The 26,667-nt window shown below is 42.7% G+C and overlaps 2 protein-coding genes and 1 long non-coding RNA gene across 5 annotated transcripts in view; all 3 read left to right on the forward strand.

Annotated features, from left to right (window-relative positions):
- The window catches only part of LOC112255115 (filamin A-interacting protein 1-like), an 87,543-nt gene extending 72,006 nt beyond the window's left edge, over positions 1-15,537 (forward strand). Inside the window, 5 exon segments of the mRNA XM_042296683.1 lie at positions 7,937-8,855; positions 8,857-9,106; positions 9,109-9,555; positions 9,558-10,834; positions 14,948-15,537. Coding sequence (XP_042152617.1) covers positions 7,937-8,855; positions 8,857-9,106; positions 9,109-9,555; positions 9,558-10,834; positions 14,948-15,154 — 3,100 coding nt within the window. The 3' untranslated portion in view covers positions 15,155-15,537.
- Positions 329-3,294, forward strand: LOC121839215. Its single transcript, XR_006078746.1, has 2 exons — positions 329-3,073; positions 3,195-3,294. It is a non-coding gene; the product is annotated as an uncharacterized LOC121839215 (long non-coding RNA).
- A 6,068-nt stretch (positions 15,538-21,605) lies between the features above and the next one.
- Positions 21,606-26,459, forward strand: LOC112253640. 3 transcript variants are annotated; one of them, XR_002954050.2, is made up of 6 exons: positions 21,606-21,957; positions 22,563-22,670; positions 22,761-23,059; positions 23,307-23,533; positions 24,103-24,221; positions 25,786-26,191. XR_002954050.2 is itself a non-coding variant. In XM_024425565.2 (5 exons), exons 1-5 carry the CDS (start codon positions 21,891-21,893, stop codon positions 25,886-25,888), a joined length of 792 nt encoding a protein of 263 aa, XP_024281333.2. In that variant the 5' UTR covers positions 21,606-21,890; the 3' UTR covers positions 25,889-26,459. The 3 variants fall into 3 exon arrangements, 2 of the variants coding, with proteins under 2 accessions (XP_024281333.2, XP_024281332.2); XM_024425565.2 differs by lacking the exon at positions 24,103-24,221 and having other exon boundaries at positions 22,563-22,658; positions 25,786-26,459; XM_024425564.2 differs by lacking the exon at positions 24,103-24,221 and having other exon boundaries at positions 21,607-21,957; positions 25,786-26,459.
- The last annotated feature ends 208 nt before the right edge of the window (positions 26,460-26,667 follow it).

Below are 26,667 nucleotides of genomic sequence, written 5' to 3' on the forward strand. Positions count from 1 at the left end.
CCTACAGCAATAACAGTCTGCATAGTCCTACAGCAGTAACAGTCTGCATAGTCCTACAGCAGTAACAGTCTGCATACTCCCACAGCACTAACAGTCTACATACTCCCACAGCACTAACAGTCTGCATACTCCCACAGCACTAACAGTCTACATACTCCCACAGCACTAACAGCCTGCATACTCCCACAGCATAACAATCTGCATACTCCCACAGCACTAACAGTCTGCATACTCCTAACAGCAGCAAACAGTCTGCATACTCCTACAGCACTAACAGTCTGCATACTCCCACAGCACTAACAGTCTGCATACTCCCACATAACAGTCTGCATACTCCTACAGCACTAACAGTCTGCATACTCCCACAGCACTAACAGTCTATATACTCCCACAGCACTAACAGCATGCATACTCCCACAGCATTAACAATCTGCATACTCCCACAGCATTAACAGTCTGCATACTCCTACAGCAGCAACAGTCTGCATACTCCCACAGCACTAACAGTCTGCATACTCCCACAGCACTAACAGTCTGCATACCCTTACAGCACTAACAATCTGCATACTCCCACAGCACGAACAATCTGCATACTCACACAGCACCAACAGTCTGCATACTCCCACAGCATTAACAGTCTGCATACTCCCACAGCACTAACAATCTGCATACTCCTACAGCAGTAACAGTATGCATACTCCCACAGCACTAACAGTCTGCATACTCCTACATCAGTAACAGTCTGCATACTCCTACAGCAGCAAATGTCTGCATACTCCTACAGCAGTAACAGTCTGCATACTCCCACAGCACTAACAGTCTGCATACTCCTACAGCAGTAACAGTCTGCATACTCCCACAGCACTAACAGTCTGCATACTCCCACAGCACTAACAGTCTGCATACTCCCACAGCACTAACAGTCTGCATACTCCTACAGCACTAACAGTCTGCATACTCCCACAGCACTAACAGTCTGCATACTCCCACAGCACTAACAGTCTGCATACTCCCACAGCACTAACAGTCTGCATACTCCCACAGCACTAACAGTCTGCATACTCCTACAGCAGTAACAGTCTGCATACTCCTACAGCATTAACAGTCTGCATACTCCCACAGCTGCATTAACAATCTGCATACTCCCACAGCATTAACAGTCTGCATACTCCTACAGCAGCAACAGTCTGCATACTCCTACAGCACTAACAGTCTGCATACTCCCACAGCACTAACAGTCTACATACTCCCACAGCACTAACAGTCTGCATACTCCCACAGCACTAACAGTCTACATACTCCCACAGCACTAACAGTCTGCATACTCCCACAGCACTAACAGTCTACATACTCCCACAGCACTAACAGCCTGCATACTCCTACAGCACTAACAGTCTGCATACTCCCACAGCACTAACAATCTGCATACTCCTACAGCAGTAACAGTCTACATACTCCCACAGCACTAACAGTCTACATACTCTCACAGCACTAACAGTCTGCATACTCCTACAGCAGTAACAGTCTGCATACTCCCACAGCACTAACAGCCTGCATACTCCCACAGCACTAACAGTCTGCATAGTCCTGCAGCACTCACAGGAGGGAGATAGTCCATTTGTCATCTCGGGGCACGGTTTGATTCCCAAATGGTGGGTCATGGTGGTTCTTCCTATATGGTATAGAACTTGTGGCTTGAAACATTGGTTTTATTCACTTGGCAAGTCTCAAGAGAAGGTCACTTGAACCAATCATGTCTTACAAAGGCCTGATAAAGACGTAAGACCTTTAAAATACCTACATAAATGCTTTTGTATATACGAAAATGTCATAGAGATAAGCGTTTTTCAGCACAACACACTATGGGAGCCGTGGCTACACATGTAGCTCTAAGATTGTGTGTTCATGGGAAATGTTCTCTGAAACCACACATTTTCACTCAGTCTAGCTGATTCATAATACTCTACATTCCATTTTAGAGTATCAGAGGAAGACTCATGTACCAATACATTACATAAAACAGGGATTGTTTTTCCACTATTTATAATTTGGCAGATGCGTCACATAGAGAAAATGTTTGTGTGGCCAACTTTCATGTTCAATGAAGAACATCTGGGATTGGGAGCACTCTGTCTAGGATGTGTTGGAAATGTACAGATTCAGAAATAGACAAACCCTAATTGGGCTTTCTAAATGAAGGAATGTGTTTACGTCAAGAACAAACAAATTGTTACAAAAATTCTAGAAAGATCATGACATAGTCAAATGTAATCAGTATTTGGTTCTTTGGTCCGTTGTATAATCTGGGTTATCACCACAAAATGTTCTCAAGAAACTTGATCGCACCGTGTCAAATGACGTATTTGTTTCATTGTGGTTGCTGCCATTTTCAAACCACTAACAAGGAGGGAGGGGGTTGTTTGGCTCCTTGCTCTCTGGCCTTCCATGGACATCTATATTCTATATTGTCTTGGCAGTATTTCCTCATTTTCTACAGCTTGGCAACCAAGCTTTTGGCGCCCATTGTGAAGCTGTGACATCTGATTTAGAGGATTTTGGGACAGGAAATGTCCCAGTGTTTCCTTGATTCCTCCTAACGAGGATGATTGATGTCATGTTACGTCCGTGCTGATGCTGTGAACTCCATTGTTTCAGCGAACAGCTGATGTTCTGTCCGACGACAATAGGGACATTGAACCGATATGGGAGGATAATTTACTCAATGATCTCTATTAGCAGGCTATATCCAGTATTTTGGCCCGCTGAACTTAATGCATTTGGGAACTAGCTTAGTTTGAGTGTAGTTCGCTGCCAGCTATTTAGTGTGAATCTATAATTTTGCTTGTGTGTGGAGAGAGGAGTCTTGGTATCAAGGGAAAGACAGGCACACTGTAGAATAGACTGAGCAATGAGCCGTCTGTGATAATACAGAGGGCTGTAAATGTGAATTGTGAGATGTACTGTAAATGTGAATTGTGAGATGTACTGTAAATGTGAATTGTGAGATGTACTGTAAATGTGAATTGTGAGATGTACTGTAAATGTGAATTGTGAGATGTACTGTAAATGTGATGTACTGTAAATGTGTGAGATGTACTGTAAATGTGAGATGTACTGTAAATGTGAGATGTACTGTAAATGTGAATTGTGAGATGTACTGTAAAGTGAATTGTGAGATGTACTGTAAATGTGAGGATTGTTTCTAGATGAACGGTCATGTTGAAATCCCGGCAAAAAGTCCAGACAGCACTCGATTAGCAGTCCCTAATAAAAGTCTTACAGACAATCCAACATTATGGATTAGTAGTGTCATATACTGTTGCGGTATGTTTGTGTTGTTGATTTTGTGAAGTGTTGCATGTAAATGTTTGGCATGTTTCTAATTAGGTTTGGCTCTAATAGTGTATTACAAGAATAAATTCCAAACACACACAGATTTCCTTACTAAACACGGTTGTCGGTCAAGTTAATTTAGTATTTTTTTCTTCAGTTGAATCAATGACTCTTGCTGAGGAAAGTCAGAAGGAAAAGTTGTAACCTAAATCGCTTGTCTCTCCTCACCCTCTGCCTCTGGAGTATAGACAGACCAGAGAGAGCAGATATTTCACACGTTACAGACGTCACTCAACACTTTTCCTCTCTGTTCTTGTTTTAAGGCCCACGCCACACCTAGGTGGACAAACACACACACACACATACGCGTAAGCCCACATGCAAAGAATCTCTCTCTCACACGCACACACACCGCTTTGAGAGGCAGGGAGGCTGTACAACACACACACACACACACACACACACACACACACACTGGAGTACACACCCCTTTGAGAAGCAGGGAGGCTGTACAACACAAAGTTCCATATAAGGGCATGTTGATGATGTAATGCTCCATAGGCAGGGAGCATGCAGTGAGACATATCTTATTGTTTGGTCTCCCTGCTGGAATGTCCACATCACAGACCGCTGTGTGAGAGCTGAGAGACAGAGAGAGTACGGCAACATAATGAGCTTCAATCACTGAGGCTGCCACCAGACAGACCTATGGAACAGGTAGGAGGAAAAGCAACTTTAACTCAACTTAGCTGCTCTGTTGGTTCGTTATGGAGCACTGTGACTGAGTGCAAGGGGGAAAGTACAGCTTTGATATTGACATTCAGTTGGTTAGTGTAAAGAATTGATATCTGACTCTGAGAAAGTTGTGTCTTTTGGGATACAATTATAGGCAATCTATTAGAAATAAAGGTTTCATTCAACAAGTTCATGAAAAAATGGTGAAACAATTTTGACCAATTTCAGTCTGATACTTTGGAAACTGTGATTACAATTAAACGGATGCTGAGTACAGTAACTAAATATTGTAACAATTTGTGCACAATGTTTATTCCCTAACTGTGATTTTCAAATGTACCATTGAGGGAGGACATTGATAGAAGCTGATTCCGTGTGTGAGTTAAAGCTATGGGTAATTCAGTGGTTCATTTCCTAAGTGTAGTTGAACGGGCCACTCAACACTCACACGACACTCTAATGTCTGTGAGAATCCGGGGGAAATGTGAATGGTGAAATCAAAAAGATGGTCATTGTTATTTGAACCTGCTCTCCTCTGAAAAATGAATCACTTCTGAGTGATACATTTATGAACCAACAAGTTAAGTTTGAATATAAACTCAGATATTATAATGAATTCAAAACCTCAAAAAACATATATTTTTTGATGAGCTATTGATTGTGTAACATACAGCATAGCCAGCTAAACCCCTAAACTGTAACTATTAAAAATAAAACCTTTAACTAGCACAGTCATTCAGCTGAAGGCATTTAAATATTGCCTGTAATTTTATGAGCCCATACTGCTTACTGATTGCCCTCTGCTGGACGTAAGCTGTCCAGCTTCCTATGTCTCTTTCATAAAGCATTCCAGGAATAATCCTCCTAACAAACGGACTGCTTCTATCTATTTACAGTTAAAACAGTGTTCAGGATCAAACATGAACAGATCATGTTGTATAAGGTCTTTTGTAAATGATGTGTGTGCTCCCGTGTGAAAGAGGCCTAGAACCTTGGTCTCAATGAGAATCCCTGTTAATATAAATGTCAAATCAAATCTGGTGTTTTAAGGGAAAGGGCAGGATATTGACCTATAACAAGGGCATTGTCTTGGACATTGACTTCTAAAACATACACACAGAATACTGGCATGTCCTGTATCATCTCAGCAGCAGCGCTGTTTACAGAGTCTGAGCCATAGTTTCCAGCTCTGAGGACACAGCTGCCTATTTAAATGTGAGGAAAAGCCCTCTGTGGCCTTCGCCATAATGGTGGGCATGGTGACATCCTGCTGCCGGCTGTGTGTGTGTTTTCCCCTCTGCATGCTGATGTTGCTCAGAAGAGGTCAGTAGGTGAATGGTTGGTTTTGGGTTAATAGCCATCTGCACCCACACCCATTTCTTAACTGCTTACCATGCAGAAGGCATCACTCTATTTTCCATGACATGGAAACTCCTTATGGGAATGTACCGTTTTAGACAGACTGACTCTATTTGGAAAATTGGCAGTGATAAAATAAATTGTTCAATCAAGTGTGGCCTTTACCGTACCTTGTAATCAAAGTCAGAGTCAAAAGTCGCTGTTCTCTGCAGCTGACATCTTGTATAACCAAGTTTGATGGTAAAGCCGTATAAGGATGAACTGGGTAAACTAGTACATCATTCATTGGCAATCGGTGAGAATTTCAAGTGGTAACCTTCAAGCCCCTCGTATTCCCCTTTCAACCATATCGTCACAGTTGACTCACTGGCAGTTCAACTTCTGCTCTCCCAAGTTGTGTTATTCGATTGTCAAGTCCCACTAGTCCAGCAGAATTCTGAGTCCATGGGAAACAGAATCCAATGACTGTCCCTTAGGAGGGACACAGTATTCTCATGTCAAGCGATTAGGATCCTAGGGAACACATGTAATTCCTCTCCAGAGACATCATATAGCCTACTATGTCTTGGCTGATCTCAAGCACCTGATTAATAATACATGGAAGTTTCCCTGAATGTATCTTCTGTTTCCATAATGTATCTTCACAATGTAACCCTCTGTGATTAACTAGCAGAGTCTAAAGTCCAGGACCTCGGCTCACATTCTGTTCTGGTTTGATTACATCACTGGGAAAACGGAGCATAACTGGGTAGCGGAGATAACTGCTAGAGTAAACAAGGATACAAATAAAGCAGTCTAGCTCTAGCTACATTCTAGCTACATTTGCAGGCCTTTATATGGCTGCCACTCCTCTGCTCTGCCCTGACGTCTCAGCAATGTTAATAGAATATCATGATTTAGATGATTTTTTCTAAATGATAATTTCTGCCAGAAAGACATGTCTTCAGATATTATAGAACTGACTACCACACATTCCCATTGTGAACTTTCTCAGTGGGACACTAGAGGCCTTTACAAACTCCTCCCCATCTGATGCTTTCCTACTGTACATCCACTTCAATCTGATCAGCTTTGATCATCAGATCTCTGGCACAGTGGAACATGTGGAACATCATGGGATTAACATCATAGGGCATAGGACAGCCCCAGCCCTACCATGGACCTGCCTTAGCCTCAGTTCTACCAGCTACCATGCTGACATCATGTTCCTCTACAGGAGACTAGGTGTAATTAGTGATCCCTGAGAGAGGCCCTCTGTTTATCCAGCCAGGCTGTAATTGCCTCTGGAAGCAGGGGGGATTCCTTTAAATATATAACCAGAGAGAGCGGGAGGCAGGGGGTAGTAGAGGAACCCCTTAATTAGGGGATTGTTCCATGCCAATGCGACATCTGTGCTAGCACGCTGGCAGCTGCACATTCAGCAGTCATAACATCCCCTCCGACGCTGCCTGGAGCGGAGGCACACTGGCCCGGTGCGATGCATGCCCTGCCAGCTACCGTGACCCCAGCTTCCCCCGTGATTCTGTTACATATGCTGTATATGCAGTAGACTGTACATTTACACTGGGCATACACCTACACACATGCTCAGAAGTACACACTATGAACTCAATATCACTCTAGATGTTAAAATAACTGCAATGTAAGCTTAGTGGTTTCTTTAAGCAGGGTAGGTGCTTGAAAGTGGGCTGTATTCACTGGGACATTTTAAAAACAGCAGTGTGGTTGAATACGGGTTTAGTCTTCAGTTTGATGGGGACTGATGGGAGTATTCTTGTCAGATAGGGGTCAGGGTAAACATTCAGCATTCTAGAAAAGTCTAGCCATCACAGCCAAAGATCAGAGTGCATTTGGAGGAACATCCTCACACAGTACAAACACTGCATTTAGTCCATTCTCTATTATTTTTCTTCTTTCAAGTAACAGTAGATAAGCAATACAGGACATCAGTAATCAGTCATAAATAGTCCATTTGTATAGGAATGACTGTAAGAAGTACTATTTTGGACTTTTACTATGGGGTGTAGAGTTTCCAACCCATATGAGAGTTAACTACTATCGGGGGACCTTAAAAGGAACACACTGCAAGTGTATGTCAGGCTACCGACTTGGGAAAGTTAGCACAGTTATATTTATGATTTGTTAAAGTTTCCATTACATCAAATGTCCAACCCCTTCAGAAATCCATTCAGTATGGTCAGACAAATGTGACACCCATGAGTGTTTATGGTGTGTCTGCATCCCTACTAATAATAGGCCCGATGGCACTTTGGGAATAAGAATTAGACACATTTGACACTACACAAGCAAACAATGAATGACAATTTTCTACCAAGTTGATATACTGTATATTGTTTGTTATATTATTGATGTTGTGTTATGTTGCTCCCTGTGTCATCCATCACCTTCTCCACCCATGTGTCAGTTGTCCAATGTGTGTATCAGTGAAAAGTTCAACATGAATTTTTATTCAAACTTTTTTTCTCTTCTTCTTGTGTTTTTCTTTCAGACTGAAGTTGCTCATTGACCAGGAAAAGGCCTATCAGGAAAGGAAAGAGGAGGAGAACAACAAGAAGGTCACCAGCCTAAAGGAGGAGCTGACCAAGCTGAAGTCGTTTGCGTTGATGGTCGTGGACGAGCAGCAGCGCCTCACAGAGCAATTGACCCAACAGACTGCTAAGGTCCAGGAACTGACTGCCAACGCCTCCCACACCCAGGAAGAGCTGAGCTCTGCTAATGCAAAGGTGCAAGAGGGGGAGGAGAAAGTTTTTCGCTTGGAGACAGAGCTAGGCGACCAAGCCAGTCGCTTTCACCAGGAACAGGAGACCATGACAGCCAAACTGACCAGCGAGGATGCCCAGAACCGGCAGCTCAAGCAGAAACTGTCCACACTCAGCCGGCAGCTGGATGAACTGGAGGAGACCATCAAGACCCTCCGGAGGGCCGTGGATGAGCTCCAGGAGCTGAGGGACAAGATCAGCCGTGGGGAATGTGGCAACTCCAGCCTCATGGAGGAGGTGGAGGAGTTACGGAAAAGGGTTCTGGAGATGGAGGGGAAGGACGAGGAGCTGGTCAGAATGGAGGACCAGTGCAGGGACCTCAACAAGAAGCTGGAGAAGGAAGCCAGCCAAAGCCGTAGCCTGAAGGCTGATGTGGACAAGCTGAACCACAGGATCATGGAGCTGGAGAAACTAGAGGATGCATTCGGCAAGAGCAAACAGGAGTGCAACGCGCTAAAGTGCAATCTGGACAAAGAGAGGACAGTGTCAAATGTTCTGTCCAGGGAGATGGACATCCTGAAAGCGAGGGTCAAAGAACTGGAGGCCGTGGAGGTTCAGCTGGAGAAGACCGAGCTTACACTAAAGGAAGACCTCACCAAGCTGAAGACGCTGACGGTCATGCTGGTGGATGAAAGGAAGACCATGGCTGGAGAAACTGAAAGCCATGGAGGACAAGGACCATAACAGCACTGGCAAACTGCAAGCTGAGCAGGACAAAGTCACAACAGTAACAGAGAAGCTTATTGAGGAGAGCAAGAAAGCCCTAAGGTCGAATGCTGAGCTTGAGGAGAAAATGTGTGGCGCCACCAAGGACAGGGATGAACTCAAGGCCAAGCTCCAAGCCGAGGAGGAAAAGAGCAACGACCTGCAGTCAAAAGTTACCATGATGAAGAAGAGGTTGCATCACTGGAAGCTGCAGAGAGGGAATTTCTGAGGAACAAAGCCAAAGAGCAAAACATCAAGGCGCCCATCGCCAACCGCTCCCAACAAGAGGACTACAAAGTCAAAGACCTTACACAGGAAGTTGAGCGCCTGAGGCGAAAACTTAAAGATATGAAGGTTGTCGAAGACGACTTGTTGAAGACTGAGGATGAGTTTGAGTCAATGGAGAAGAGATACTCCAGGGAACAAGAGCGAGCAAAGGCCTTGATGGAGGAGTTGGAAATATCCAGAAATGAGCTCTTAAAGTACCAACTGGCAGAGAAGCAAGAGTCCAACCAGGAGCACATCCTCTACAAGCGTCTGAAAGAAGAAGAGGCCAAGTCCAGTCATCTGACCCGAGAGGTGGCGGCCCTAAAAGAGAAGATCCATGAATATATGGGCACAGAGGAAAACATCTGTCGCATGAAAATGACCACTCCACCTTGCAAAGAAAACTGACTCTGCAAGAGGTGAAAAATAAAGAACTGGCCAGAGAGATGGAGACCCTCAATCGGGAGCTGGAGCGATACCGTCGCTTCAGCAAAAGTCTCCGCCCAGGCATGAACGGCAGACGTTTCTCAGACTTACAGGTGTGCACCAAGGAGGTACAGACAGATCTAGCAGACCACCTTCGACCCAACTACAAGAGCATCGCCCCATTGGAGCGGGCCGTGGTGAACGGAAAACTGTACGAAGAGAGTGACTCTGGGGACGATCCAAACTACAACAATGAGCTGCCCCTCGCCCAATGTAACCCCTCCCTCTTCAACAATGTCAACAACCTCAACAACAACATCAGGAGAGTCCCCTTTCTCAAAACCAAAGAAAGCCACAACCCAGTCAATGGGAAAGTGCAGGTTCCCAGACAGAATGGGAACCATGTGCAGCAAGGAGACGTGTTTCTGACACACAGCCCCGGGCAACCACTGCACATCAAGGTAACCCCAGACCACGGGCATAACATGGCCATGCTAGAAATCACCAGCCCCACCGCAGAAAACACCCAGTCATACACCAGCACTGCAGTCATCCCCACAAGCGGAGGTCCACCCAAACAAAGAATCACCATAATTCAGAACGCATCCATCTCCCCGACTACCAGAAACAAAGCTCAAAGGTCCCCCTCGTCAGATGGTTCCCCCTGCACTCCTGATCGAGCCATATCTCCCTTCACCATGACCACCTACTCTAGAGCGATGACCCCAGACTCCTCTGGGTCGGTCACACCAGACAGGGCTATGTCACCCATCCAGATCGTGTCGGTCACAACAGGCACTCCTGACCGGTCCCTATTCACGGAGCCAGTAGAGGTCATGGGAGGTCATGCAGTCTTCAGGGTGACACCAGAGAGGCAGAGCAGCTGGCAGGTTCAGAGGTCCAACAGCTCCGGCCCCAAAGTCATCACCACGGAGGACAACAAAATCCACATTCACTTAGGGAGCCCATTCATTCAGAGCTTAAACACTACACCCCAGCCTGTGAGCCCATTCATTCAGAGCTTAAACACTACACCCCAGCCTGTGAGCCCATTCATTCAGAGCTTAAACACTACACCCCAGCCTGTGAGCCCATGCTACTCACTTGGGCAGGAGCAGAGATCTCCTGTATCATCCAATGGTACCCCTGTCAAAGGCAACAGCAAAATCACAAGTAGCATCACTATAAAGCCAACATCCACCCCAAACAAAAGGCCTTCACAAATTACAGTAAGTAATGCCTATGACTGACTGATTCCCCATCCCAAGATACCTCACCCCATTAGTAAACCCTAGTTTGTCCGTCTCCCATTAGCACCACCTATCCCAACCCAACCTCCTCAGTCCCTAGTCATCCGATCTTGATCCATCCACCTCCATTTGTCTTGATCTGTATGAATAGATGCCCTACCTAACCACTTCTCTGTTTGTGACTGGGGTTTGTTTGTTTGGTTCTGTTTGGAAAGATGTTTGCATGCATGAATTGTCATTCAAATACAAAACAGAACAATAACCCTTTGAAGGCACTTGTAGTAAGAAACGTTTACTGAACACCGGGGTAACTTTACTGTATATGCTATTTGGTAAAAATACCAAGTACTAAGACTATTCACTGATGGAACGTTTCAATTGTGTTTAAACTTCATATTACACAACTTGCATTTTGTTTAAGCTGATTTATTTTCTAAATATTAAAGTGTGCAAAAGTTATGTTTTAGTTTGTCATCCATGCTTGCATATTTCATTTACTCATTCAGAAGTGGTAAACCCTGCAAGCTGAATGATGAAAATGAGGACTATATTTCAAGGTTAAAATATATTTTTAATGTTTTTATTTATGCATGTTTTCTAACTTCTAGTTTTTATATTTTATTTTTTCATTGTGATCTTATTTTAACTGCTCAAGTGCTGCCTTAACCATTTGAAATAGTATTCAATCAATACAACCTCTGATAGCAGTCCATTGTCCTTCAACCATCAAGACACACACAATGAATAGGACATTTTAGAGACACTTCATTTATGTTTTTTACTAGCAGGACTCTCAGAAGAACTCTTGTGTGAACATCCAGAATTTATTAGAAAATGAAAAAAAAGGCCAGGGAATTCTGACATGTGTTTTCTTGGCTGAGTTAAATTCATAGGCTGGTGATGTCATAGTTCCTCCTTCTATCCCAAACACAAAAACCCAGTTACCAAGAGTAAAGACTAGCATGAGTGAATTTGAAGTTCCTCTTTAATGATACCATGGAAAGTACATGTAAGTCAGCTTGGACGAACAAGAGGTGCTTTAACTATTGAGGGTCTTCTCCAAGTGGATGTTTCTTTGCTGCAACTCTCTGCATCAATTTGAATCAATATTCTTTACGTTCATCAGAGTGTTGTATGATTCTTTTGCAAATACATACAGTTGTTTTAATGGCAAATTATCATGCAACCTACACAACAATGCAAATAGATTGCAGTAGAGGAATGAAGAAAAACCCCACTCATCCCTCAAAGCACTGGCTTATCATGAAGAGACTTCTGAGTGACACTGGTAATATAAAGCTCACCTGAATGAAGCATACATGTGTCAGATCCATTCACACATGTGAAAATGCACACCCAATCCAAATACCCTCAGTAGTCACTATAAAGAGGTGTTCTATATCAAGCTTTAAATCGATTCAGGCTGGGAGCGTTGACATTTGGAAACAGGATCCCAATCTCTCAATGCCCAAGAATAAACAAGATGCTATTCATTCAAGGGATCAGAGCAGCTGTGTCCTTAAATATCCTCCATGTCATTATCTATCTGATCGTGCTTATTCACATCTAGTGAGGTCATTGTTTGGGCCAGGCAGATCACATGTTCTGATGTAAAAATAACATCACAGTCCATATCGAATGAGAGCAAAGTGCAAGTAGTATGGATGATGGCTTCATAGTCTGACACACCCTTTCCTTTCTTATATCTCACTTGACGCATGACCTTTGGCATGTCAGCTAAATCTAAGGTCTATGTAAGCTATACAATCACACAGCACCATCATCCACTGTGCTGTTTTTCAATACAGAAAGGATAGTAGCCAATCAGAGGCGAGACTAATCGTCAGTGTACATCACAGGCTAACCTAATGTAGCAGGCGTAAAAAGACACCTGAGCAGAGTTCCCACATCCGTTATTCAGGGGAAACAGAAGTTAGGTTGAAAATATTGTATCCCTGAAAACCGGATGTAAGCGGTTTCTGGCGACCCTGCAAAGGCTAATCCCAGGCTAGTTTAGGAGTTGATGGGATTCACGTGTAGTTTACAATAACGGTCATCATCACAATGGTATCCAAACACCTTGACCGATAGGCCCAATGAACAAGGAGGGAAAATAAACGGACAGGGCAGGGCCCATTTCAAACAAAGGCCTCATATTGTGAACTAAAGAGGATCCTGGGGCTCAGTAGTGTGCTGTGAAATAGTGTCTCGCACCACAATCCAAGCACCAAACAAATCCTGTGTTTTGTTGCCATGGAGACAACCCTGCATCTTTGCCAGTATTGCAGAACGCAGGCCGGCCTAGTGAACTGCAGGCTGGTCTGTCCGTGGCAGAGGAAGTGCTTACTCTAGTACTCCTGTTGCATGCCTCCAAAGGGAGGAGGCTTATAATTAAAGGTCATTCCGTGTAAAATCAACATGGCCCCCTGACTTGACCCACACAGATTTTCTGGTCCATTAACCTCATTTTCAAAACACATTTCAAATTTATGTCCTGCATGGATTTAAGGACATGGTTCATTGCACGTTTCAGAATTAATCTTCGAAACCATAAAACACTTAAACACTCACTTACAGTTGGTCTTTAACAGCGTTTAACCACTCACTCCTTGGACTGGTAGATTCACTCAATAGCTTTCGGCATGTAACTGGAGTGTCTCACAAGAGCTCTCAGAGAAAGAAAGAGTGATGAAATAAGCTGCAACGTTAAAACTACATTACAATAACCTATATTGCGCAACAGGTCTGGGAGAATGCCTTAATGTGCAAAATGAACCTGCCTCACCAATGACACCCTATTCCCTATGTAGCACACTACTTCATCCTCTATACCCCTTCTTGTCTTTCTTTGCTCTAAGCGCCCTCATCATCATCCCTTTAGTCTCACATGCAGTTACATTAAAGCCAGAGGAGAAAGAGAGAGTTTTTTTAACTGAGCAGAGAGACAGAGGTTTAAACTGAACAGAGAGAGAGAGGGGTTTAAACTGAGCAGAGCGAGAGGGGGGTTTAAACTGAGCAGAGAGAGCGATCAGAGAGGGGTTTAAACTGAGTAGAGAGAGAGAGAGCGTGGGGTTTAAACTGAGCAAAGAGAGAGGGGGTTTAAACTGAGTAAGAGAGAGAGAGAGAGAGAGAGAGGGATTTAAACTGAGCAGAGAGAGAGAGGGGGTCTAAACTGAACAGAGAGAAAGAGAGAGAGGGGGGGGTTTTAAACTGAGCAGAAAGAGTGTGGGGTTTAAACTGAGCAGAGAGAGAGTGGGTTTAAACTGAGCAGAGAGAGAGAGAGAGAGGTTTAAACTGAGCAGAGGGAGAGAGCGGGGGTTAAACTAAGCAGAGAGAGAGAGGAGTTTATACTGGGCAGAAATAGAGAGGGGTTTAAACTGGGCAATACCTGGGGTTTAAACTGAGCAAAGAGAGAGAGGGGGGGTTTAGAATGAGTAGAGAGGGGGTTAGACTGAGCAGAGAAGCATTTAGACTGAGCAGGGAGGGGTTTAAACTAAACGCAGAGCGATGACAAACATGAAGAGCTCCTATGGTGACATCACCTTCTGGCAGAGCTGAGACGGAGCGCTAGGAGCATTAGATGACAGTTTAAGCTGATTGTGCAGTAAACAACACAATGATGCAAACCCCACGGGAGACATTTCCTGTGACTGTTTTGGCAGTTGGGGCTAAAACACATCCAATACCTGTCTCCAAACATTTTCCCTCCCCACTCTCCCTTATAAGCCTTCTTTGGGAGCAAAACAATTACTTGTCTCTGAATAACTCTATAAACTCCAAAGATGGTTTCAGAAAGGGAATCATGGATTTCTTTAGTTCCATTCTTTACAGAGTTTGGTTGTGTTGAAAAAATGGTCAAAGCTTTACTTAAAGAGTACTGTTTTATTAGTCTACTTGTTATACTGCACACATACATGAGCCTGTACATGTCTTAATTAGCATGTCATGATTTATTTTGTAATGTGTTTTGTCAAAATTTTACTGTATGTCAAAAAACATAATTTGGCACCATCTTGTGGTTAGTTTGATAAACAACCTACAGTTATATATCGTAAGGATATTGATCCCTTTTTTCTCTCCGTCTATTCTCAGATCCCCTTGGAAGCATTCCGACGCCCAGGTCCAACCAGGATCCCCAAACCTAAAGCCTATGGTACAAAAGGAACAAACAGTGCGGTCAATCCAGGGCAGAGCAATAAAGGACAGCCCCAGACAGCTCTCTCCTCAGAGAAGACGCTGCAGGGTACTCAGAGTGCAGCCAACAACCTAAATGTGGTCAACCGCCCCACTAGAATATAACGTCACACACTTGGATGTATCATAACATTATGATCTCAATTTTGATGTATTCCTGTTGCTACAAAGACTTCTGCTTTTGTGTGCCTCGGTATTGACAATGAAAACACCAAAATAGGAAGATGAGTAGGCCTAGGTTAACTAGCATACGTGTTTCACAAAGAAAAAATCACTGATCTGTCTGTGTAAGCAGCAGGGGCACAACTTTTACTGGGGACGAGGTATTATAATTGGAATGTGATACAAAACAAGGCAGCGGTGTACTTTAGGACCATGCAGACGCCTCCGAGCGGTCGGGTAGAAAAAAAAAATACTATATATGCGTGTGTCCCCACCTCTAAAACCAAAGTTGCACCCCTGGTGAGCGGTAATTGCAGTAATTGATCAATTATGAGATATATATATATGTATCTGTATATATATATATATATATATATATATATATATATATATATATATATATATATATTATATATATATATATATGTATATACATCTTACTAAATACCATTAAAATATGAATGTGTATTATCCCCTTGAAACATGAACTGTATTGCTATTTTAATGTGGTAGACCTATCTAATTTACATCCACTACTTAATTAGTCTAATTCTATGAGTGGCAAAAAAAGGAATGCTATTAACAGTTTCAATAATGTACATGTGTATTATTGGTATTTTAATGTTGAATGTGACCTCCTCAGTGATGATCTCTGAAATGTAATGATCAGACTATTAATTGGTAATCAATAAATATTGTTTTTATACCTACATATACGTATACACATTTACATTTTATTTTATATATAAGAAACCCAGCTTGCTCTGCCTGAAATATAGAACATGAAAAACTCCCAATCTGGTGGGAATATGAATTGTGCAAGCTAATAATTGTTTTTTAAAATGGGTAATTATCACAGTATTCCATCACAGAATTTCACCACTGTGTAAATGATCCTCCAATTGCAAAGCACACATCTGTTTCGACGATGACCAAATCATTTGATGGGTCAGTCAGGTGATCAGAAAACCACACCTTCGTGGTTCATTCTTTGCGGGAGATGCAGATTATCAGTGAAGTTCTCTTAGCAGTAGCCTCCAACATGTTATATGAGGTACTCCAAATTCATGCCCGGGTGAGACAGATGGGTATCCAGATAGGTTTCTATTTGGTCCCAGCCCGTGTGGTGGTGGAAGGGAATGAGGAAGTAGATGTTCTGGCTAAACAGGCCCTTAGGAGAGAGGAGGTGGATGTGGAGATGCCGATAAGCAAGGAAGAGGTTTAAGGGAGCAATAAGGACAGTTGTGGTGCAGAGATGGCAGGAGCAGTGGAACAGCAACACTAAGGGCAGGCATCTATTCCAAGTACAGAGGAAAGTTGGGGAGGGGAGGACGGCAGGAAGAGAGAAGAGAGGAGGACATCTTTACAAGGCCAAGGGTGGGACACTGCAGGTTGAATAAGACATTAAATGTGATAGGAAAGCGTCCAACAGGAAGTGGTACTATAGGTAGAACAGCTAAGACCAGACTTTTTTTTTACGCAGCAGGTTAAGATAATTAACGTGGCAGGTTAGAAGACTTGGATTAAGGTTAGGAATAGGGTTAGGTTTAGCTCAAATGCTCTGCTAACCTGCTACAAAAAGTAACTACCGGTCAGAGCTGTACTCCCTCTAGTCACCAACCACAGGAAGGTGTGATTACTGCCAGGAAACAGAGATAGTGGAGCATGTACTGATAGTGTGGGCAGTATTGAGAGGGAAATAGAGATCCAGTATGAGGGAGAAGGGGGTAGAGGAATTGAGGTTAAAGAGCATTCTGAGTAGAACATCATTAGATACAAAATCAAATCAAATTGTATTTGTTGCATGTGCCGAATACAACAGATAGATGTGCACCTTACAGTGATGTAGACCTTACAGTGATGTAGACCTTACAGTGATGTAGACCTTACAGTGATGTAGACCTTACAGTGAGGTAGACCTTACAGTGATGTAGACCTTACAGTGAGGTACACCTTACAGTGATGTAGACCTTACAGTGATGTAGACCTTACAGTGATGTAGACCTTACAGTGATGTAGACCTTACAGTGAGGTAGACCTTACAGTGATGTAGACCTTACAGTGAGGTAGACCTTACAGTGATGTAAACCTTACATTGATGTAGACCTTACAGTGAAATGCTTACTTACAAGCCCTTAACTAACAATGCAGTTTTAAGAAAGAAATATAGAAATATATAACAAATAATTATGGAGCAACAATAAAATAACAGTAGCGAGGCTATATACAAGCGGTTCCGGTAAAGAGTCAACGTGCAGGGGCACCGGTAAAGAGTCAACGTGCAGGGGCATCGGTTAGTCGAGGTAATTGAGGCAATATTTACACGTAGATAGAGTTAAAGTGACTATAAACAGCGAGGAGCAGCAGTGTAAAAATGGGGGGTGGGGTGGGGACAATGCAAATAGTCTGGGTAACCATTTGATTAACTGTTCAAGAGTCTTATGGCTTGGGGGTAGAAGCTGTTAAGAAGCTGTTTAGACCTAGACTTGCTGCTCCGGTTCCGCTTGCTGTGCAGTAGCAAAGAGATCATTCTATGACTAGGGTGGCTGGAGTCCTTGGCAATTTTTGGGGCCTTCCTCTGACACCTGGTATAGAGGTCCTGGATGGTAGGAAGCTTGGCCCCAGTGATGTACTGGGCCGTATGCACTACCCTCTGTAGTGCCTTGCGGTCGGAGACCAAGCAGTTTCCATAACAGGCGGTGATGCAACCAATCGACGGTGCAGCTGTAGAACTTTTTGAGGATCTGAGAACCCATGCCAAATCATTTCAGTCTCCCAAGGGGGAATAGGTGTTGTCCTTCCCTCTTCATGACTGTCTTAGTGTGTTTGAACTATGATTGTCCGGACCTCTGGCAGTCTCTATGGGTGTGCCACAGGGTCCAATTCTCAGGCCGACTCTCTTTTCTGTATACATCAATGATGTCGCTCTTGTTGCTGGTGATTCTCTGATCCACCTCTACGCAGACGATACCATTCTGTATACTTCTGGCCCTTCTTTGGACACTGTGTTAACTAACCTCCAGACGAGCTTCAATGCCATACAAATCTCCTTCCGTGGCCTCCAACTGCTCTTAAATGCAAGTAAAACTAAATGCATGCTATTCAACCGATCTCTGCCCACACCTGCCCGCCCGTCCAGCATCACTACTCTGGACAGTTCTGACTTAGAATATGTGGACAACTACAAATACCTAGGTGTCTGGTTAGACTGTAAACTCTCCTTCCAGACTCACATTAAGCATCTCCAATCCAAAATTAAATCTAGAATTGGCTTCCTATTTTGAAACAAAGCATCCTTCACTCATGCTGCCAAACATACCCTCGTAAAACTGACTATCCTACCGATCCTCGACTTCGGCGATGTCATTTACAAAATAAAATAAAATAAATTCCTTCCAGTTCTCTGCTGCCAATGACTGTAACGAACTGTAAAAATCACTGAAGCTGGAGAATCATATTTCCCTCACTAACTTTAAGCACCAGCTGTCAGAGCAGCTCACAGATCACTACACCTGTACATAGCCCATCTGTAAATAGCCCATCCAACTACCTCATCCCCATACTGTATTTATTTATTTTGTTCCTTTGCACCCCAGTATCTCTACTTGTACATTCATCTTCTGCACATCTATCACTGCAGTGTTTAATTGCTATATTGTAGTTACTTTGCCACTATGGCCTATTTATTGCCTTACATCCCTTATTTTACCTCATTTGCACACACTGTATATATATATAGACTTTTCTACTGTATTATTGACTGTATGTTTGTTTATTCCATGTGTAACTCTGTGTGTAAAAAAAAAAAATTGTTGTATGATGTGGACACCAAGGAACTGCTTTGCCTGCTTTATCTTGGGGGGGGGGTGGGGGTGCTCAGTCCTTCTTTTTCTGTAGTCCACAATCACCTCCTTTGTCTTAATCACATTGAGGGAGGGTTTGTTATCCTGGCATCACACTGCCAGGTCTCTGACCCCATCCTGTCTCATCGTTGTCGGTGATCAGGCCTACCACTGTTGTGTCATCGGCAAACTTAATGATGGTGTTGGAGTCGTGCTTGGCCATGCAGTCATGGGTGAATGGGGAGTACAGGAGGGGACTGAGCATACACCCATGAGGGGCCCCTGTGTTGAGGATCAGCGTGGCAGAAATACAGTCTCATATTTTGTTATCTTTTTTAAGAGAAAAGGGTCTGGCAGGTAGGATTTAGTTCCCCTGGCCCACAGGCCCCAAACAAATAAAGATTTCAGTTTTGAAACTGCAGTAAAAGTGCAGTAACTGCAGTCGACTGTGGTATTTTGGACGCAGTAATTGCAGAACAAATGCAGTGTACTGCAGTTCAACTGCAGTTATACTGCACTCTAACTGCAGTTCCACTGCAAAATTACTGCAGTATAAAAACATTGTTGTTTTGAATGCAGTATTTGCTGCATACTGCCGTTATACTGCACTCTAATTAAGCAATAAGGCATGAGGGGGTGTGCTATATGGACAATATACCATGGCTAAGGGCTGTTCTTTTGCACAACGCAACGCGGAGTGCCTGGACACAGCCCTTAGCCGTGGTATATTGCAGAGGTGGGACCAAGTCATTATTTTACAAGTCACAAGTATGTCTCAAGTCTTAGCACTCAACTCCCAAGTCAAGTCCCAAGTCAAGACAGGCAAGTCCGAGTCAAGTCTCAAGTCCTAAACTTTCAGTTTCGAGTCCTAAACAAGTTATAATGTGCTCTTCACCAAATGTAACACCATTTCATATTTTTAACAAGAGTAATAGTTAGTATTTTACATTTACGCAAATCTTGAATGCTTTAAAAATGTATTTATTACTTTCCAAATAAACTTGCATGTGTAGCCATGAGAAAGACCCCCCCCCCCTCTCCCCGTAGCGATCGACTATCGAGGATCGCTATGGGTCGCAATCGGGTGATGTAGGCTTGTACACAATCGCCCAACCTTAACACACACACACACTGTACACACACACACTCTCTCTCTGTGTGGTTACAGTAGGCTAACGTATGTCAATGGTTTTAGGAACAGCAGTAACATCAGGCAGGCTTTAGTCTACCAACAGCCTGGCCAGTTTAGCTCAATCTTGGGTGCAATGATCACGTTCCCGCACTGACTGACTGTGTGGAGGCTCAATGATTTAACATTACATTAGCCTACATGCTACACCAGTAAAGTTATATATAGCTGTCGGCTATATGAGCCACGACTTACCGTTCTTTGTGCAGCTTCAAATGTTGAACAAAGTTGGAAATTGTTGCCTCTGTCTGTAATTTTCTTCCTGCATGTTTTGCAAGTTACAATCCATTTTGATGACTACAGCGTAGTCTTTATATCCAAAAATAATAATTTGGGGTATCATCTTTCCAAGGGCTCCGTCTGAATTCACCCGCTGATGTTCCTCTGTACTACCATGCTCAACTGTTTCTCAGCTGGCACAATTTGATTGGCTGCTGTCCGATTCAAACTGTAATCTGTTAAATGAAGAGCTGATGCGCTGCACACCTTTTTTAATAGCATAATTTTAAATATTTGGGTTTGGGGAGGGTATCAAGTCAGGTCGAGTCAAAAGGCTCAAGTCCAAGTTAAGTCACGAGTCATTGGTGTTAATGTCAAAGTCGAGTTGCAAGTAATCATATTTGTGACTCGAGTCTGACTCGAGTCCAAGTTATGAACTTGTTCTCAACTTGCCTACCTGGTTAAATAAAGGTGAAATAAAATAAATAAATGTGACTCACTCCACACCTCTGGTAAATTGGCCATATATCACAAACCCCCGAGGTGCCTTATTGCTATTATAAACTAGATACCAACTTAATTAGAGCAGTAGAAATACATATTTTTTTCATAAGCCTGTTATACGGTCTGATATACCACGGCTGTCAGCCAATCAGCATTCAGGGCTCGAACCACCCAGTTTATACTGCACTCTTACTGCAATCTTTTTTCATAAGAGGCCAGTACAGTAGGTGGAGGTAATGCTTCATAACGTTGGATGCCAACCTCCGATAAACCCCAACAGAAGAAGATTTTTTAATTCATAGCAATGACTATTACCATAATACATTTGTTGTCATTTGTTTTCTACTTGGCAGCTGCATGTTATTAAAATAAAGTGCATCAATGGTCGCCCACAACAGAACTGGTCAAATGTTTGCAAAGTCTATGTCTTTTTACTATAAAGTAGCTAGCTAACTATCCCCAGCCAAAAATGCCAGGTATGTCAGACTTCAACCACTTCACAAATGGCTACGTAAGTCCTATTTCACAACAGCACATGTGTCGGCCTACTGTCATTTAAGCAGTTATTATTTTTGGTATTTCAACACAGCGCAATTCAAGATCCCATTCGCCAATAAAAATGCACGCGCCTGTTTCGACATTGACCAATCAGGTTGATGGGTAATGAACCACGACCGCGCGCTAAATTCTTGCGGCAGTATTTTGTCATACATTCGCGGGAGAACTGCTTTTGCCAGCAACTATTTAAATTTATGGCATTTATTTGAGGTACTTGGCAGGCGGTAGCTGCGTGTTATTAGTACAACCTTTACAGTTTGTTGGCTGCACACTACTAGACAGTTTCCTAGCTAGCTAGACAGCTAACGTTAACATAACTGGCAAACTTTTTGCAAGAGGTCTGTCGTTTTGATCCAAAGTATCTAATATGGCAACCATATGTCACTCAAGACGTGCCCTGATGGAAATCCCAGCTCCACAGCCGAAAATTGCAGGTACGTCTAACTTCAACAACTTCATAAAGTAGGTAACGTTAGCTGGCTAGCCAGCTACATTTCCCTCCACTGCAGCATCATAACAGCTGTCCTTGGTAAAGTAAGCGCGCGCCAGGAAAAATGTGGCTAAATATCGGCTACCTTATTTTCTAAATATTTTGAAATCATAACAATGAAGTCAGCCAGTAAGATCCAATAAAACACTGAGTCTGAACAAACAAATTGTGTCAATTTGCTAATAATGGAAATAAATCCATTTTAACTTGTGTGGGCAACAAGCCAGTTAGCCAGCTTTGAATTAGCAATTGCATTGACACAACATGGTACCTATTGTTAGCCTTTGCTATCAACTTTACCTAGTTATAACTAGCTGAGCTGATATTGGACATTTAGCTATGTAATAAAGATTGTGGGTGAGCTGTTTGTAGTTATTAATTCAGCAAGACATGACCATTTTTTTGTTTGTTTTATGCAAGTACCAAAACATTGAATCTGCCTTCCTTTCTAGTACAACTAGAATAATATTGTAACTGGGTTAACTATGATCCTGTAACGTTAGTAGACACAAATGCACTCTTTTTTATTTTTTTTTTTTTTTTTTGCAGCTCGAATGAGAAGGTCCTACCTGGAGGTTCTAAGTTCACGCATAGCTCCATTCTCAACCACCTCTAGAGGCAGAAACCTGACCAGCAATTCAAAACGTGGGCATTCATGTTAGTAAGCAAATTAAATGGATCATGTCATTCAGTTTCTATTCTTATATTAGTTGGCCTGTGACCAATACAGTGGTGTATGTTTTGCAGTGGACCCAGCCATATACAGAACAGGGAGTAGTCGGAGTGAGGCCCAAAGTGAAAGAATGGAAGACGACCAGACACCCTTGTCCAACCAGCAGCTTGTACAGCTCATAAGATCTTTCATCCTAGTAGAACAGGGGCAGAGGCAGGAGCCCAGAGCCCTCACTACAGACCTGAAGCCGTTACAGGAGGACTTGCACCTGAAAAAGACCAATGTCTACAGATCTATACCCTACTCACGCCTGGGGTCCAATCGAGACGCACACTGTTACAGAAAGGCTTATCCACACCTGGTGGTGTTTAAAGTGAGTATCAACATTTTTGTTTTATGCTCTTTAAGTTGCCCTCATGTGAATATAACTCAGGTAATTGACCTGAAGTTGAATCTCCTTGCAGTAAATAATGTTTTTTTAGATTTACACTAACTTTATTCAAGCTGATTGTTTGACTAAAGTGCTTCTAAGATGGTTTAATAGCTAGAAATTATGGGTTGTCATGATGTTTGGTACTACCTGCGGTGTGTTTTAACGAACCTTGTCTTTTTCCTCCCAGGTTTCCTGCCAGGAGTGGGGCCAGCTGCTGCTGCAGAACGAGGAGTGGCAGTCTGCTCTGGAGCACGCCCTAGTGGCGTGGAGGTACACCAGTGAGCTGCCACAGTGGGACACCAGCAGCCACAATTTTGTGAGGGAACAGTGTTACAGCATGCTGGCAGCCCACTGCATCACAGCTCTACAGCACTACTGCCCAGACCCCAGCAAAGCCATAGAGCTGCACAGGAGGTAAGAGTCCTCCTTTCTTTGGAACCTTTTCACAGGTCATGCTTGAATTGTTAACACTGTATTGAGTTTAAACTGTTTCCATTGACTGAGAATTGGCAGCGTTTGGATGGTAAAAATGCATAAAACCAGATAAATAAAACCATTTTGAAAAATAAATATGCTCTATAAAATCACTTTGGCTATGCATGGAGGTTGGTTCTGGTTGTTTTTTAATCGTATCTCTAGTCTGTCAACTCTGCCTGTTACCTCTTGACCTCTTGCTATAGCAAACTTGCAACACTGTTACCTGTACTGGCTCAAGGCTCCACAGTGTGACCATTTTACTCACATATGCCCTAAATATTCTGCTGTGTGGCCTGGAATTCTAATTTAGAAACACCAGTGCGCCTAGAAACATTATGGATTGTAGTTTTATTACCTTGTGTAAAAACGCAGACCGGGCAAATGGATTATGCTCATTGTAGTTAATCACCACGTTTTCTGCGCAAAACTATGTAGAATTTGGCCTGTTGGAAATTACAACCTCCTACTACATCGCCCAGCCTTTGCTTGATCTGATTTTTCTGTAGAGAAACTGCACATTGGTGTCCCAGTCTGGCAAATTGAAATATGTTTGGACATTTGACCAGCACAACTTTTTCCTAATGGAAACACCGGGAGTAAAATACAGCTACAGTGGCAAGAAAAGGTATGTGAACCCTTTGGAAATACCTGGATTTCTGCATAAATTGGTCATAAAATTTAATCTTCATCTCAGTCACAATAGACAAACACTCTGCTAAAACTAATCACACACAAACAATTATGTTTTCATGTCTGTTTAACACTTTGTAAACATTCACAGTGCAGGGTGGAAAAGTATGTGAACCCTCGAATTTATTAACTGGTTGACCCTTTGGCAGCAATAACCTCAACCAAATGTTTTCTGTAGTTGAGGATCAGACCTGCACAACGGTCAGGAGGAATTTTGGACCATTCCTCTTTATAAAACTGTTTCAGTTCAGCAATATTCTTGATGTCTGGTGTGAAGCGCTCTCTCGAGGTCATGCCACAGCATCTCAATCGGGTTGAGGTGAGGACTCTCCAAAAGCTGTATTTTCTACTGTTGAAGCCATTCTGTTGTTGATTTACTTCTGTGTTTTGGGTCATTGTCCTGTTGCATCACCCAACTTCTGTTGAGCTTCAATTGGTGGACAGAGCCTAACATTCTCCTGCAAAATGTCTTGATAAAACTTGGGAATTAATTTTTCTGTCGATAATAGCAAGCTGTCCAGTCCCTGAGGCAGCTAGGCAGCCCCAAACCATGGCGCTCCCTCCACCATACTTTACAGTTGGGATGAGGTTTTGATGTTGGTGTGCTGTGCCTTTTTTTCCCCCTCCACACATAGTGTTGTGTGTTCCATCCAAACAACTCAACTGTAGCTTCGTCTGTCCACAGAATATTTTGCCAGTAGCGCTGTGGAACATCCAGGTGCACTTTTGCAAACCTCAGACGTGCAGCAATGTTTTTTTTGGACAGCGGTAGCTTCTTCCGTGGTGTCCTCCTGTGAACACCATTCTTGTTTTACGTATTGTAGATAAATCAACAGATGAGATATTAGCATGTTCCAGAGGTTTCTGTAAGTCTAGCTGATTCTTCTTAACCTCACTGAGCATTCTGCGCTGTGCTCTTGCAGTCATAATTGCAGGACGCCCACTCCAAGTGAGTGTAGCAACAGTGCTGCACTTCATTTATAGACAATTTGTGTTCCGATGAACATCAAGGCTTTTAGAGATACTTTTGTAACCCTTTCCACCTTTATGCAAGTCAACAATCCTTAATCTTAGGTATTCTGATATCTCTTTTGTTTGAGGCATGGTTCACGTCAGGCAATGCTTCTTGTGAATAGCAAACTCAAATTGTGTGTTTTTATAGGGCAAGGCAGCTCTAACCAACATCTCCAATCGTCTCATTGATCGGACTCCAGGTTAAACAACTCCTGACAACAATTTGCTTTTGGAGAAGTCATTAGCCTAGGGGTTCATACTTTTCTAACCTACACTGAATGTTTAAATGATGTATTCAATATAGACAAAAATACAATGTGTGTATTAGTTTAAGCACACTGTCTATTGTTGTGACTTAGATGAAGATTAAATCAAATTTGATGACCAATTCCAAAGGGTTCATATACTTTTTCTTGCCAACTGTGAAGAGATCAGTGGGAATACTGCTCCTTTCAACTCTTCTTTTCTATAACTCTTTCCTTCAGGTTTAAAATGGCACAGCTGCACAGTCAGTTGATCTCTCCTTGTATTCAGGAGCTGGAGAGAAGCCTCGGTGAAGCACAGGTTTGTTCCATGAACACCCGCTGAAATGGCCAACACTAAGATCAGCTGACAACAATCAACACGGCTTCCAAGTCTATGGGGTTGCACTATTGAACAGCGTCTATCAGTGGTTGCCATTCAACTATGTTTGGTATCCTTGCCTTGTGTTGCGCTATTCCCCCTTTGCCTTGCCTACAGTATTCCCTCAGAGTAAATACAAGAAAGCTTTGATGCATTTTGGTATGCTGTTTTTTAAATATGAATTTAAGCTTTTTGTATTTAAGTTGTTTTGTAAAATGTGTTTATTGCCATTGAACTATTGAATGTTATCACAAGGAAATTATGAAATGGCCTTTAAAATGTGAAATTCTGTCAGAGAAATTATGAACTGTCCTTTTCACCAAGATGTTTTATATGGGGGGATGTTTTTGTGGATGAGTTGAAAGATGCATGAAACAGCTGCCTTATTTCAACTTGGATGAATGCTACCTGTTGTAAATATTTGTCTAAAGTAACTGTTTTGCACTGTTTTCTTCATCCTGGAAACTTGACATTTTGATAAAATAGAATCTAATTTAATAAAATTCTACTTTTTCAACTTTGTTGAATTTCTGGGTTTGTCTTCTCTAAAACACATGACACTGATTTAGACGTTTTGAGACATTGAAGACATGCTTTGTCACTGAATTAATTAGCTGGTTCTCCCCTTGCATTTTGTCTCATTCAGAGGACAAAGTTCAGTGCAAGCATGTGAGGAGAATGACATTTTCTTCTTGTTTTGACTGTGACAGCTACATCTCATCAACATTAGCGGTACTTCCTCG

The sequence above is a fragment of the Oncorhynchus tshawytscha genome, linkage group LG14 (genome assembly GCF_018296145.1).
Source record: "Oncorhynchus tshawytscha isolate Ot180627B linkage group LG14, Otsh_v2.0, whole genome shotgun sequence".
NCBI lineage: Eukaryota > Metazoa > Chordata > Actinopteri > Salmoniformes > Salmonidae > Oncorhynchus > Oncorhynchus tshawytscha.